This window comes from Tupaia chinensis, unplaced genomic scaffold (genome assembly GCF_000334495.1).
Source record: "Tupaia chinensis unplaced genomic scaffold, TupChi_1.0 Scaffold000325_1, whole genome shotgun sequence".
Lineage (NCBI taxonomy): Eukaryota > Metazoa > Chordata > Mammalia > Scandentia > Tupaiidae > Tupaia > Tupaia belangeri.
In genome coordinates this window covers 353315-368207 of record NW_006159819.1, presented here as the reverse complement: position 1 = coordinate 368207, position 14893 = coordinate 353315, and the positions used below count along the sequence as shown (strand labels likewise).

At 36.6% G+C, this 14893-nt stretch overlaps 1 protein-coding gene across 1 annotated transcript; it reads right to left on the bottom strand.

Annotated features, from left to right (window-relative positions):
* Positions 1–2736: 2736 nt before the first annotated feature.
* LOC102479854 (olfactory receptor 52A1) lies at positions 2737–3690 on the bottom strand. Its single transcript, XM_006151733.1, has one exon. The coding sequence runs from the start codon at positions 3688–3690 to the stop codon at positions 2737–2739; it is 954 nt and encodes a 317-aa protein (XP_006151795.1).
* Between the last annotated feature and the right edge of the window lie 11203 nt (positions 3691–14893).

Below are 14893 nucleotides of genomic sequence, written 5' to 3'. Positions count from 1 at the left end.
GCTGAGTTTCAGGTTCAAGACTTCTACTCTCCAGTAAAGTTGTAGAGTAAGTTTCAATCCAGTAAGATTCTTTATTAGATTAAGTCATATGGAGTATATCATAGGATGAGAGGTAAAATACCACTGGAGAAAAATACAATTTTATTGGACCTTCTCAATGTTTTTAAACATGCTTGTCAACAAAACAAATTATTAGACATGGTGAGAGACAGAGCATTAATTAATAAATAAGAGGAAAATTAAACAATTCGTAAAAACTGACCCTTAGCTTATGAATTTATAATAATTAATAGTTAAATATTTTCAAATAATGGTGTTTAATATTTTAAGGAAATAGAGGCACACATTAACAAAAACAAAATAGAAGTGAAAAAGTGGGGGATGGGGGACTATATATATATATATATATACAGATACTTATGTTAGTAGCATATAAAAATAAAATATTAGGCATTACTAGAAAAAAAGAGGAACATTCCACAATGAGAAAATTAAATCATTCAACCAAAAATTTACATTAACTTCAAGTTTTTGTTTGTTTGTTTGTTTTTTTGGAGAGGTTTTTGCCATAGGGCACGTGCACTCCCCAGAAAGACAGAGAGAGACAGAAAGAGAGAAATGCCCCCTCAGGGGGAATGGCCAAGCCACAATCCCTTCTCCTCCATTCTCCTCTCGTGATCTTGGGCGTGCACTCCTCTCGGGATCTTGGGCACGCACACACACATGCCTGGCGTGATTTTAAGCCACTGGGTCCAGGACTTGAACTGTAGACGATTACATGGGAGTCCAGCAACATAGCCATTACGCTAACTACTGGTCCCCATTAACTTCAAATCTTTAAGCACCCTACAACGTGGATATTTATAGTCCACTCACTGCTTAAAAATACATAAATCAAAAAATAGCAGAATTAAAAGGAGAAATCAGGTAATCCACATTAATAGTGGCAGAGTTAAACACACTTCTATTAACAACTGATAAAATGAGGAGACACATGTTAAGGTTATAAATGATAACGTTTCATAAAATTAACAAGGTTCACTGTACAGATGCAAAAAAGAGATATAGAAAGATACACATGTAAATATCCTTGTGCTCAACAGTTGTAGACTTTGTGTTCCTTTTTACTGATATTGGATTTTACAAAAAATGATGATAAACTGAGTCATGGAAAACTTACATTTCTACTTTGTTAATGCATTTCTGGTTGATATTAATGAACACCATGAAAGGTAGTGGCACACTATTTTTATTCAAGATAAACTGACATGATTAGCATGTTCATGATGAAATCAGCAAGGTGTTAATAAGGATGATCATGACAACAATAATCATCAAGTCCTTACCAGTTATGCTGTAACCACCACCAGCTCTACTCCTCAATGGAAAATGTGTTATGCTTCCATGTGTTAGATGAGGCAGCTCAATTTGTGAACATAAATTATTTTCCAATGCATATAGTCAAGAAGTGGAAACAAAGTTTTGAATTACACTCTATTTGATTCCCAATTCCATGCAAATAATAAACTTCCACAATGATTTTTTCTTGCCAAATTTGAAATTGGTTTTTAGTGAAATATTCTCAGTGTTTGACTAGTTGCCCTCAGTTATAATGAGCTTACAAAATAAAGTATCTCTATGAAATGTTATCCTTAGTATGCAAATACAATAAAATCAATGCAGAGTAAAGCTACTACTACATTTCTCATTGCTCATAAAAAGCACCAAATATCTGAGCTTTACTCAAATCACTCCTCATACAAATGAAGAAAGAATGTGGACACTATCATAAACAATAACATTAACAAAAAACAAACACAATATTGCATGCCCTACTTTTATATTTCTTGGAGCAAACATATTTTATGTACCATGAAAGTTGTCAATTTGAATGTAACATGAATAATATAATAAGATAGGCTGCAATAAGAAAATAATTATAATTTTCAGAGTTCAGATTGTATTTAGTACAAAGAAGGATGTACATAATTATGGGGTAAATCTTGATGGCACGAAGTAAACACTAAATACTTTTTTACAGTAGTTGAAAAAGATTTTAGTGAGACTTGCATATCACATAGTAGGAAGATCTTGATGATCAAGGTAACAAGGAATCAGTGTAGGTACTGTGCTCCACTGTGATTTGCAGAATGATTTATTTTTATTTTTATTTTTTTGAGAGAAACTTTTGCTGTAGGATGTGTGAGCTAGCCAGAAAGAGAGAGAGAGACAGAAAGCAAGAATCACCCCTGAGAAGGGATGTCCACATCACAAACACTTTTCCTCCATTCTCTCGAGATCTTGGGCATGCATGCACAATTGCCTGGCTTGAGTTTTAAGCAGCCTTGGTCCAGTATTCAGACCATGGTAGACTATTTGGAAGTCCAATGACATAATCATTATACCACCTGATGGTCTCTGCAGGACAATTTCTAGGAGTATCTATTCCATAAAGCACTGGGCACATAGGAAGTGAATTGTCGTGTGTTATGACTCTTTCTATATCCAAGCGTTTCGTCTTTTAGCACCTTATCAGCATCTTTATTTCTTTCACATTCTTCTGTCTTTTGACGTAAGGTCAATAACCTCTGAATTTGTTTAATATAATAATTTTTATGTTCATTAATGTATTAATTAGTGATTTTTTATCCCCCAAGCCACAGAGTGAATTTCCAGAGTATCCAGGTCTGATAAATGAACGATTATATCTATAGGAAGAACTATTTCAGTCAAATGTCAAGTCTGGTCTTTGGAACAGAACATTTTTACTACCTTTTCTCGAATGTGTTTGGTCTTTACCCCGTAGATGAAGGGATTGAGGAATGGTGGTACCAATAGGTAAAGACTAGACAAGGTGATATGTATATATGATGGGATATAAGATCCAGATCTGTGAGTAAAAAAGGAGAAAAATGCAAGGAAATAGAATTGGCAGAAGACACATATGTGGGGAATACATGTGTTAACTGCCTTAAGTCGGGCTTCTTTCTGAGGCAACTGGAAGACGGTGATAAATATTTGTATATAAGAGAGGGTGATGAAAATGAAGTCAAGCCCACCAACGAAAAAAGCTCCAAAGAGGCCATAGATCTTATTTATGTAAACATCTTCAGTGGCAAGCTTCACAAGGGCCATGTGTTCACAGTACGTGTGGGATATTAACTTGGTTCGGTAAAGTTTCAGACGACACTTTATGAGCAATAGGCATGGAATTACCAGAACGGCAGGCCGCAATGTCAACCCAACTCCAATATTAGTGACTAGTTGTCGAGTGAATATAGTAGCGTGCCTTAGAGGATAACAGATAGCTACGTAGCGGTCCAGAGCCATGGCCAATAGGATTCCAGATTCAATACCCTGAAATGTGTGGATGAGCCACATCTGAAAGAGGCAAGCATCAAAACATATCTCTGGTATGTGGAACCAGAAAACTCCAAGCATCTTGGGCACAATGCTGGTGCTAAGTGCAATGTCTGTGGCTCCTAACATGCCCAAGAAGATATACATAGGTTCATGGAGGCTGGGCTCAGATACGATGATGATCAAAAGCAGAGAATTTCCAATCAAAGCAATGACATACATAGCACAGAATGGAATTCCAATCCAATACTGGACAGGTTCCAAACCAGGGATCCCAATAAATGTCAATACAGAAGGCATGAATACAGCAGTGCCATTGGTAATAAGCATGGCAATCCTGGAGTCTTCTTAGAAATGGAACAAAATTTGCCAAATTGTGATTCACTGCACTCTGATAAACCCTATTCTCTTCCAGTCACAAAGTTATTGAATAAAAACTTGGGGAATAAACATCATCAGTTCATTTTTTATTACTTTAAGTGAATAGAAACATGCCAATACTGAGACTCATGAGAAAATTCACGAATATAATTTAGCAAAACTATCCACCAACCCTCAATAATATCACAGTGTGAAAACTACATATGGGGACACCATTCCTGTGATGAGCAACCTGCTTAGTGGTGCTTTTTACCCCTCCATTCCATCTGCACTTTCTTCTTCTAATCTGTTTACAGAAAGTAGAAAATAATATAGATATAGGTTTAGATTTATAGATATATTGTATCTATATTTGAAGTGATACATTAGACAAACCAAAATCCACTCTACCTTTAGCACCAAGTTTTCCTCTCTTCATTACCCTCCATTCTCTCTAAGCTAGCAGGAACCAGCATTTGTACTATTCATACCAACATACCAATTAATAAATATCACTTGGTTGATACCCCCCTTTCAAAGATTATGAATCCAATTAAAGATATATTACTCCTTGCTTTGCATTCTTTTATCTCTGGGAATTCAAATGTGACATTGCTGCAAGACCTGGTCTCTATCTAGGTAGACAATGACAGTCACACAACTTTGATATTGCCATGGCAATTCTAATTCAGGAAACATGTCCTGCAAAAAAAGTTCTTCATAAAGCACCCAAAATCCCTCAAACCAGGATCTTCCTCACACATTTGAGGGCAAGGGAAAATAAAATTATTATTTAAGTCATATCCAGGAGTCTGGAGGTTCAGGGAGCTGGATCCCACATGATCAATTGAGTGGCTCTAATCCTGACTCTAGCAGCTTGAAAAGCCTGTGGTGCACCTGGGTATGCAGGTCCAAAATCTCTACAGTATGGAGAGATGGACGAGAAGGGATTATGGCATGACAAAACCCCATTCAGGAGTCCTTTCTCTCTTTCCCTCTGTCTTTCTCTGTTTCTCCAAATAGAGCATCCATGCCTCTGACAATTAAAAAATGAATAAGTAATGTAATAAAATTAAAATTAAGAGGCATTTACAGTACCTGGTATAAGAGAAGAGAGACCTTGGGTTGTGTCACCAGCAGTATCATGAAAAAGAGGTTGAAGTGGTTACAGGTAGGGTTAAGTGACAGGGTCAGAATCTTGGGTCTTTATATGGAGGGAATATAGCAGAGACATTCTTATATAGAAAGCAGTGTTACTTACCACAGAAAAGAACTAACCACTTCTAATGTTTTATCTCCTGGGAAAGCTAAAATGAGGAGACATATGAGAATATGAGCCTCTTTGAAAATTCTCCAAGGGATTCTATGGAGAAAAACTGACATAATATCTGTACATTCATATGAACTTGCCTTGAGGAACAACAGCAAATTAGAGAAAGAGAGAGAAGGCTCGCAAACAAAATTCTCACTACAAAGAAAAGGTTGTCTCTCAGGGACACTTCAGACTTCCCAATAACCACATAGAGCAAAGAGTACTTCAATAGTAGGGATGACAAGAAAATGCATCAATGCTTTTCTTAAATAATGAGAGCAGATAGGGATTAGTGAAGTCTACTTAGTCTAACTAGTTAAATGATTAGCAAAGTCTAAGTTGAGGTGCTCTATATATTTTATATGTTATTGTCCTAACCATTCCCAAATATATCTCCAAAACCTAAGTCCTCACATCTAAACATCATGCCTGGGCTCTTGCCTGACCTCCAACAATCCTAATAATTACAAATTTCAAATCTAGAATATTTTAAATGTTATTCTGTCAAATTATCCCCCCTAAATAGCACACTTAAGGATACCTGATACAGTTGCCTAGAGTGAGTGGATAAGCCACATTTGCAAAAGTCAGCCATCAAAAGAAATCTCTGGTGAATGAAACCAGAAGATGCCTAGCATTTTGGGAAGAATACAGGTGCTAAGTGCAATGTCTGTGGCTGTCAACATGGCCAAGAAAATATACATGGGTATATGGAGACTTTTTTTCAAATTTGATTATAACTAAAATTAGGAAATTCCCAATCACAGCAATGATGTACATAACACAGAATGGAATCTCAATCGACTACACTGCACTGACCCTAGGCCAGGAATCCCAACTAGCTTTAATACAGAAGGCATGAAGACTGACTGAGCATGAGCATTATGATTTGTTCAATAGAATCAAGTGGTCATGTTGTTTCATCTTCTACTACCTGTCAAAACTTGACAAATTAAAATTAAAAAAAATAATTTATTTTAATTTTGGTCAATATACTATATTTAGATTAGGAGTATATCATGTTATCTTTTTTTTTTTTTCCAGCTACTCTCTCATTTTCCTTTCCCAACATCATTGGCAGGCAACCATCAGGCTCCATGTTTATCCATACCTCAGTCATTTTCACTGAACAAAATAAAGGCACTACATGGGTTCTTTCTGACCCATGATTACGGGAACAAACAGAGACTTGTTATCTTTTGGTTGCTACCCATTACTCATGCTATTTAATGACCTGATAAGTGAAATTGGAGGAAACAGTTTAATTCAGAGGAAAGATATTTCAAGAACTAGACTCTATGTATGCTAGACACAAAGGGACCACAGGTCTGACCACAGGGTTTAAAGACCTATTTAAAATCAGAAGACAAATTTGATTGGCATCTTGCTCAATTTGCAGCTCATAGGCTGTTTTTTTTTTGGTTTGTTTGTTGGTTTGTTTGTTTAGGTTAGTCTCAGTCTGATCTTTTTATTATACCCTCTCACAGAATGCTCTCAGCCTAATTTTTCAAATATTCAGTGTCTTTCCCAAACTGTCATATATTTTGCATTTTTTTCTATTTATTCTCTACAATTAAATGTATAACTTTTGAATTAATGGTCTTTTTCTCAGCATTTTATATCATGGCTCTTCTCTCCTTCCATGCTCTGCTAAGTGCACATGGCTAGTACTGAATATCACTTATGCCTACTTAAGCTGTTTGTTTCTTTCTCTTCCCCCCAAAAGCTATAATTAACTTACTAAACCTAAACAATTACTCCTGCTTTATTATATGAAATAACATGTCATACCCTATTAAAAGCAAATTTCTAAATTTATAAAAATGTGTCCATTCAAAATTCAGTGATGTATTGTGGAGGAGAAAACTAGTTGCACAATGTCTTATATAGGACTTTTACATATATTTTTACCCTATTTTTGGTTTTGCCCTCCACTTGTCACCAAGCACATGACACTCTATGCTTCTAAAGTCTACTAGCTCTGTTACTGAAGGATATGTTTCAATATAGAGTGGCTGTGCCTTTATACTTACCAAAGCTCAAGGGGGTTTTTGTGCATGCTGATTTCTTGAAACTGTATTCAAGAAAATATTTTTGCCCCAGATTATGCAAAATAGTCAATAATTTAAAATTACATTCATTTTTATAGTAATTCTAAAACTCATCTTTTGAAACAATATAATACAGTATAAAATAGACAGTGAGGAGAGCCTAAGATAAAAGATTGGTAACAGAAAGACCACACAATCATGCCTTCACCTTCATTTTGTAGGTTAGTTTGGTTTGTTTCCCCCTGATAAACTAGATTGTCTCTGGACCATGAAAGGGCACCTACGGCCCACATCAGGTCAATTGCAAGAAGATGGATTACTTTTTTTTCTTAAAATCTATCCATGTGTGGCAATCAAAGAAAAAAAAAAAGGAAGAAAAAATTTAGCAGATGCAAAAATGGAAAATTATCTGTTGATGACAATGTGTATAGTAATATCTTTGGAATAAAATGCAGTATATTCATGCTAGAAATTCCATTTTGTATGCTATAAAAGTGCATAGTGATTAAATTTTTAAAAAAATTTAAAAGATAAAAGAACGGAAACTAAAAATTATAAATAAATAAATAAATGCATTTCTGAGGAAAAAAGAGAGAGAAAAGAAAGATGGAATAAATATGCAAAAACAAAAAACCTTATCCAAGTAAGCCTTTCTGTTCTGAGTCCTCATGTCAGAAACTCTTCCTTTTAGCAAATGCATAAAATTCTGAAGCAGATATTTTCACATCACGGGATAACGTTATGAACCAAAATTAGAAATTTTTTGGTAATGATTATGTTCAATAAGCATTAAGTATCCATTGTATTCTACGTATTTGTTTGACACTATTAAAAAAAAAGATACATTGATTTGTTCTATATATACATCATATTGGTTGTTTGAAACTGAAAAACAAATTTTAAATGAGAAACCGTGATTTGAAAAACACTCCAGGTGTTTGTGTATGCATATTCAGAATCCTAATAAATGGAGAAATAGAGGAAAAGAATTGGAGTGTGACCAAGCCCCTTTACAGGGATGTGCATTCTCCCTCTGTATCCTTCTGTTTTACTCTCTCTCCCTGAAGAGTGTACATTTTCTCCTACAAAAATCAAATTAATTTTAGAAAACAAAACCTGCCTTTCTAATTCCAATTAAATAAAAATATTTTTTTCATTTCTAGCTTCCATGAGTCCTCACACACCTGAAAATTTAGGGCAAATAAATTCATCCTTGTCAGAGATATCGACTGTATTGTAAAAGGTTTAGACTACCCATTAGAAAGCAACAATGAAACAGTAGCAATAATGAAAACTCCCTCAGACATTAACAAAAATCTTTTGAAGATTTTGGGAGAGGATAAGATTCTCATCTCTTATTCCAAGTCATTTTTTCAGGATCTTACATTTTCTAGGATCTTATGTTAGGGAAGGAGAGAGGAAGCCCTTGATTAAATAAGGTTGGTAAACTTAATTTCCTGTAATCAAACTGAACAGAATAAAACTTAATTTCCAGGGAAATTATTCTTCAGAATGTCAGCCCAATAAAGAATATGAAAAGGGCATTCCAAGAAGAGAGAGTAGTTTATATAAAATCATCGAAGCAGGGTTATAATTTTAGATTAGTGAAACCAATAAATATTTTATCACATAAATAAGTTCATAGGAGAAATGATAGAAGCTGAGAATAATGAAAAATGAAGAATAAATGTAAAGTTCCTATTTAAACCAAATAATTAAAAATAAGAGGTAGAAAGGATTTTCACCTTTTAAAAATCTAATCTTCTAACATCTTAGCAAATGAGTTGATAGATGTGAAAGCTAAAGGAAAAAAAGGACCTTGCTTGAAAGCTACTTGGAATACAATAAATATGTGATGATAGCAAAGAAATAACAAGAATGCAGAATCTGTGGGACTCACTGATTCGAGTTAGGATAAATTGAGAGATGAGGCAACCTGAAGAACAACTTTGTTGCGCCAATACGATTATGTTTAAAAGAGAGAGAAAAGCAATCTTAACATTGATGATCCTGGGCCAAGGTAAATATTCTGGAAATTTGGCTCTTCTGTGCATGAATAAACCTGAACCATCTGCAATAACTAACCTGCTTCTTATTACACAGGCTAATTCCCTGCTTCCAAAAGGTTTAAGGGATTTCAACCACACTCCCTTACAAGTATAATGCAGCCCTCTTGCAATATAAGGATCCCATCCCTCTATACTTTTTCTGGAATTCACCTCTTGATTTCTGCTTCAAACCCTCCAGGACAAAAAATCAATTTTTTCCTGAGATGGTTTGCTGCATTGCAGGACACCTCAAATAAAAGTTTTAGGTTTATTATATTGAGCTCCAAACTGTCTCCCTCTTAATTTCTCATAAAATTCTAAATTCACCTTCAAATGATAAATATGGAATATGGATTATGGCAGTTAGTTATCCAGAGCCTGAAGTCAGTCAAGAGACTTCAAAGACTCCATATATCATTGCTTAGCTTTGCAGGCTCTTGCACCAGTTATAAAACCTCTAAGCCCTTCCCTTTCTTAAAGGTAAAATAAGCCTAATGGTTAGAACACATCACAGGGTAATTGTGCATGGAAAATGACAAAATCCACTTCGAATATTTAGAGAGAAACATAAAATGTATTGAGTTTCCAGTTATAATTTACCACTTATTTTCCATGCAACGATCTCAGTTACTTGATGTCACAGTGAGCAATTCCCTGGAACTCTCCCAGCCTGGCCAAAGTAATTTCTTTTCCTCTTAGCAAGTCAACTAAATGAATGCATTTATTAGCACTGATAACATTGTCCAGACATCTCCTATCAGTCAACTTCTCTTTAAAATTTGTCACCCTGTATTTTATTAACTGATCCGGAAGGGCACTGGAAAACCTGAGTATCCATCAGACAGAATCTTTCTAAAGTTTGAGCACTCACCTTCTTTAGTATTATGTTGCTTTTATATTTTCCTGGTATCATATTGAAACATGGAATTTGTATTATCTTTGAAACCAAGTCTCCATTTCCCACCATTCCATTCAGAATGTCAAGCCCAAATACGTACCAGCTATCTTTGTGGAAGCATAAAAGGAGTGAAATCTTGTTCACAGAGTGAGAATCTTGTTCAGTCAGTGAAGGATGAGTGCTTTGTATTATAGAATTTCCTAAGGAGGTAGGCTTTCATAAATCCCTGGTGAACACAGGTATCCCCTGGGGCAAAGACAGCAAAAGGAGGCAAAAGTGTTTCAGAACTTATATTAGTTATTACCTAAAAGAGATTCTGAATCTAAAAATAAGCAAATTTCTAAAACTCTCTGTTTTTCTTGGGATTTAAAACTAAATGAACCCCCTTTTACAATTAGACAAGAGACAAAAAAATAGTGTCTCCTGGTGACACAAAATGAGTCAAAAATGCTTATTTACAAAAATAAAGCAAAAGGAGGGACCAGGTAGTGAGTGGTGTGCTGCTTAAGACATGGCTGGCTGCACTTTTAGAGTTCCAGAGTCAAGAGGATTGTAAAACATATCGGGCACACGTGCATGCCTTCTAAAATTTCCAAAAGAGGAAGAGATGATGGGTTGTGGCTTGACCATTTCAAAGGGGAGAGGAAAGTACCTCCTCATTCTCCTTCTCTGTCTCTCCCTTGACTGCCTGTGTATATGCATATGTGATTTTTTCAAGAATAATAGATAAACCTTAAGTTCTCAATTCATTAGTCTTAGAACACTTCATCTTTTCATTGATATAATGGCTTTGAGTTACATAAAAGCACCCTCTTAGAAACTGTGTTGCCACATATAAGCAGTGCCCACACACATGTCCACATACCCGAGATAAAATGACTATCTCAGAACAGAAGGAAAATAAAAAAAAGGGACAAAAACAAAAAGGTCTAAGCATGTTATTAAAGGTTTGATTTATGTTTTAAAAGTCTAAGAAAGAGTTGTCAAAATTAATCAAAATAAAGTTCTAAAGCTAATTGTACTATCTTTAAATGTTAAATACAGTAAAACAACTAAAGGAATGGAACCACTCCAACTAATCCAGATGAGGCCTTACATAGATGTATCAGTTACTCTTACCACTGTTGAAGTTAGCCTGTGGATCTGTCACACCAAAGCCAAGAGGGCTGCTTCCACAGACTCACCAGGGCATTGATCCAAAAAAATAAGCCAGGAAGTTCCTTCTGGATAATATTTCAGAGACAAGATAGAAACAGCCCTACTCTAGTCATGTGGGACGAGCTCTGAGCGAACACCACCTGCTCTTTTGGGGTTTGGCAGAACCTTGTAACTTGTCTTTCCTTGACCTTGGCTGCAGACAGAACAAGGGTGGAAATTACAGGGTTGTCCCAACAGACACATCTAATGGACTTCAAGAAATATCTTGACCCCAATTAGTAAAGTCTAATCCCTTGCTCTGCATCTGGAAGGTTCTTTAGCCTTCTCTGGGTGTGGTGGCTGGTGCACTCCTTATGGAGAAGTTCTTTAGGTTCTTCCCCTCACCTAATAGCTAGGTTTCTCTGCATTAGAAAAGAAGATGAGACTTTCTCTTGATGGAATTATCACCAAGGAATACACCTGACCCAGTATGACTGAGCCCTTATAGATTTGTTAACTGCTTCTTATTCTCTGTAACCTGGCAACCAATCTATGAAATGTCATGAAACATACATGTGTAATGTCTCCTTGTACTATAAATAAAGAGGCCCAGTTTCTCTGGGTGGCTCAAGTGGCTCAAGCAGCTGAAGCAGCAACTCAAGCAGCGACACAGGTTGCTTGGACTACCTAGGCTCAGGCTGCCCGTGTCCATTTCTACTCTATCCCTTTATCTCATTCTTTCCAATTCCCTGGTCCTGGCAAGATAGAGGGCTTTCTCTTTCTCGTCCTCTTTCTCTTCCTCACCAGCAGCCCCCTAATCATAATTCAGCCAGACCCAAGCCCAGGGGTGGAGGCCCACATAGTCACTCCAGAGTCTGACTACTATAAATCAGGCATTGTCAGGAACATGGCCCAGCAGCTCCACCATCAGGTGATCAGAGAAAGGACAGGCTGCTGCTGACTCATGGGATGGTTAGAAAGGCCTCTGGTAATAGGCTCCTTGGCCCACATCCTGTTAAGTCCTCTATTACCCATGCTTCTAATTTTGACTTTCGGGTCTAGTTTACTCAGTTTTCTTACCTGATCCATCTCCTACAAGATGAAAGCAATTAAATATTAAATGCTAGTTACCTCTGTACCTAGAACCCAAATATACCAGGCACTGCACTGCCAGGGTGACTCTCCTTAACAGATATTTGAGGAGACTCAAAAAAAGAGAATAATATGATTTCTGTTTTACAAGAAATTGTGTTGTTTCCATAAATACCTAAGTAAATGCTGTTCTGCTTCTGTAAACTGGTTGCCTTACCTTGGGAAGTGCAGTATCACAATCTCCCTGTAAGGGACTGAACCTAGTGGCTGCATACCATGAATATGGGTCCAAGTCATTCTGACCAGACCCTCCCACAGGAGAGCAGCTGTGTTCCGCAATTGGAGACCATGAAATCAACACAAGTCAGTTCAAACTGGACTTTAAATTTTGTGAAATTTCTTACCTGCCAAAGGAGACTATCACCCTGCCTTCTAGCAGATATCAAGGAAACAATGATTTGATCCCTGTAAAAGCGAAGTGGGGAATGAAGTGACCTCCATTTCTAATTTCTCTCTATATTAAAAACTTGCTTTTTTCCTTTTCCCTAGAGTAAATAAAGTGCTTAACACACTTATTGTCTTGCTAAATAACCAGAAACTCCCTACCCTAGGATGTTCCTTAGTGATGTAATCATCATTTTCCAGACCCCTTGCCTTGAAGCAAGAAGACCAGTAAGATTCTATTATGTTTAGATAAGGATGGAACATATCCTTAGGAATGACTAACCTGCTTGTTTTGCTTCTGTAGTTTGCTTTTGTTTTTATATTGTAGAACACTACCCCCAAGTCTATCAAGCCCATCACTCTGTTCTTGTGATTGCCACATCAACCCAGAAAAGAGTGTCATTTTTGCCTTTATAAGCACCCCTCACCTTGCACTCAGGATTGCAGGGTTTTGAGAGACATGAGTTCCTCCCCACCCCCAGTATGCCACCAGCTTAATCATAAAACTCCAATAAATTTGGCTATGTCTGGATGTCCTCTTACTGCTCACTGTAAGTAGACTATAACACTACCTAGCAACCAACCTATCAGCCCAAAGGTCTTTTGGGTGTATTTCTTATCTAAAATCTTTCTTTCCTGTAAAATTCTCTTTTCTATCTACTTTTATTGTGGTTGTGGCTTTATTTTGTGCTTAGGGATATGTCTCTAATTTTAGTGGCCTAGACCCAAAAAAACAAAGATTTTACATAATGGAGCTCAGCAGTCTGCCATCCTATGATAGTTTTCCTACCAACAAATTTCCACGTAATCTCCATTATATACCATATACTTTAGAGTGTCGTCTATGAACCAATCTTGAGAATTTTTCTCTATTTTACTTTTTAAGGTTTTTTGCCATAGGCTGCGCGTATTGGCCAGAAAGAGACAGAGCAAGAGAAAAAGTGAAAATTCAACCCCTGGGAGATGGCTACACAGTAATCCCTTTTTTTACATTTTCCTCCTGAGATTTTGGATATGCACACACATGTGCCTTATACACACACACACACACACACACACACACACACACACACATGTGCCCTGTATGAGTTTTAAGCAATCAGATCTTGGACTTGAATGGTGGTCAGACATGTGGTAGTCCAGTGTTGTAACCACTACAGCACCTGCTAGATCCCAGAGACTTTTTTCCTTCTTGTCATCTTCTCCTATGAGGTCTTCTCTCTATGTGGCCATAAATGTTAGATGATGGGAGGCACTGGTTCTACAGTGAACAATGATGTGGGTGTTACGGTTACTGCTCACACATAGTCACTGCCTCTGGTACTGTTTGTGATCTTGTTTTAATACCTTATTTTCATTTCGTGGGAGAGGTAATAACTTAAGAGGTAGGCCTAATGTCAGAAAAGAGAGAGGTAATAACTGTTCTTAGGGAGACAGTGTAAAATTTTGATACATGTTCAAATCAAAGTAATTATCATATCTATCAGGTTGCCCTCGAGTACAATACCATTGGAAGTTCACTATGCACATAATTATTTTTATATAGTTAATTCATGTTGAGTGTCTTTATCTGGAACAGGCCAAGAAGCATATCAGAACTATTTTTTAAATATGTTTGCTTTTTCCCCTGCAAATATATTGTCATGCACCAGACCCTTTGATTTTTGCATCATACTTTCTAATTGGCCCTTGCTCTTATTGTCATGTTACTACAACAGTTTAGAAGTTCCAGGACAGATGGTTTCGAATCTGGAAATCCTGGGTACTAGTGGAGCAGTCCAAAGGCCTCAGAGTCAGGGAAGTCAATGATCAAACACTCAATTTTGGACCAAAGGTCTGAGAACTCAAGAACTTTCTGATGTCACCCCTGAATCTGAAGATAGAAAAACTTTGAGTTCTGATATCCAAGGCAGCCAAAGTTGATCTTTCTCTATCAGAAAAGACACTAACTTGTCTCCTGTGTATGTTTGTTCTTCCCAGGACACTTGTAGACTGGGATGGGGTGCAGCCCACTCACATGGAAGGCAGATCTTTCACTTAGAATGCTCAGAATGACATAAATCTCTTCTAGAAATGGCTCTTATATATTGGGTAGTCAGGAAAGTCATGATTCATTTTTGCAGAGAAAAACATGAAAAAATATGACTTTTCCACAACCCAATATATTCAGGATCAACTGGCTATTGTAAGA

Coding starts and splice junctions, on each gene's coding strand:
- LOC102479854 (XM_006151733.1), bottom strand. CDS start 3,690: ATGCTTATTACCAATGGCACTGCTGTATTCATGCCTTCTGTATTGACA.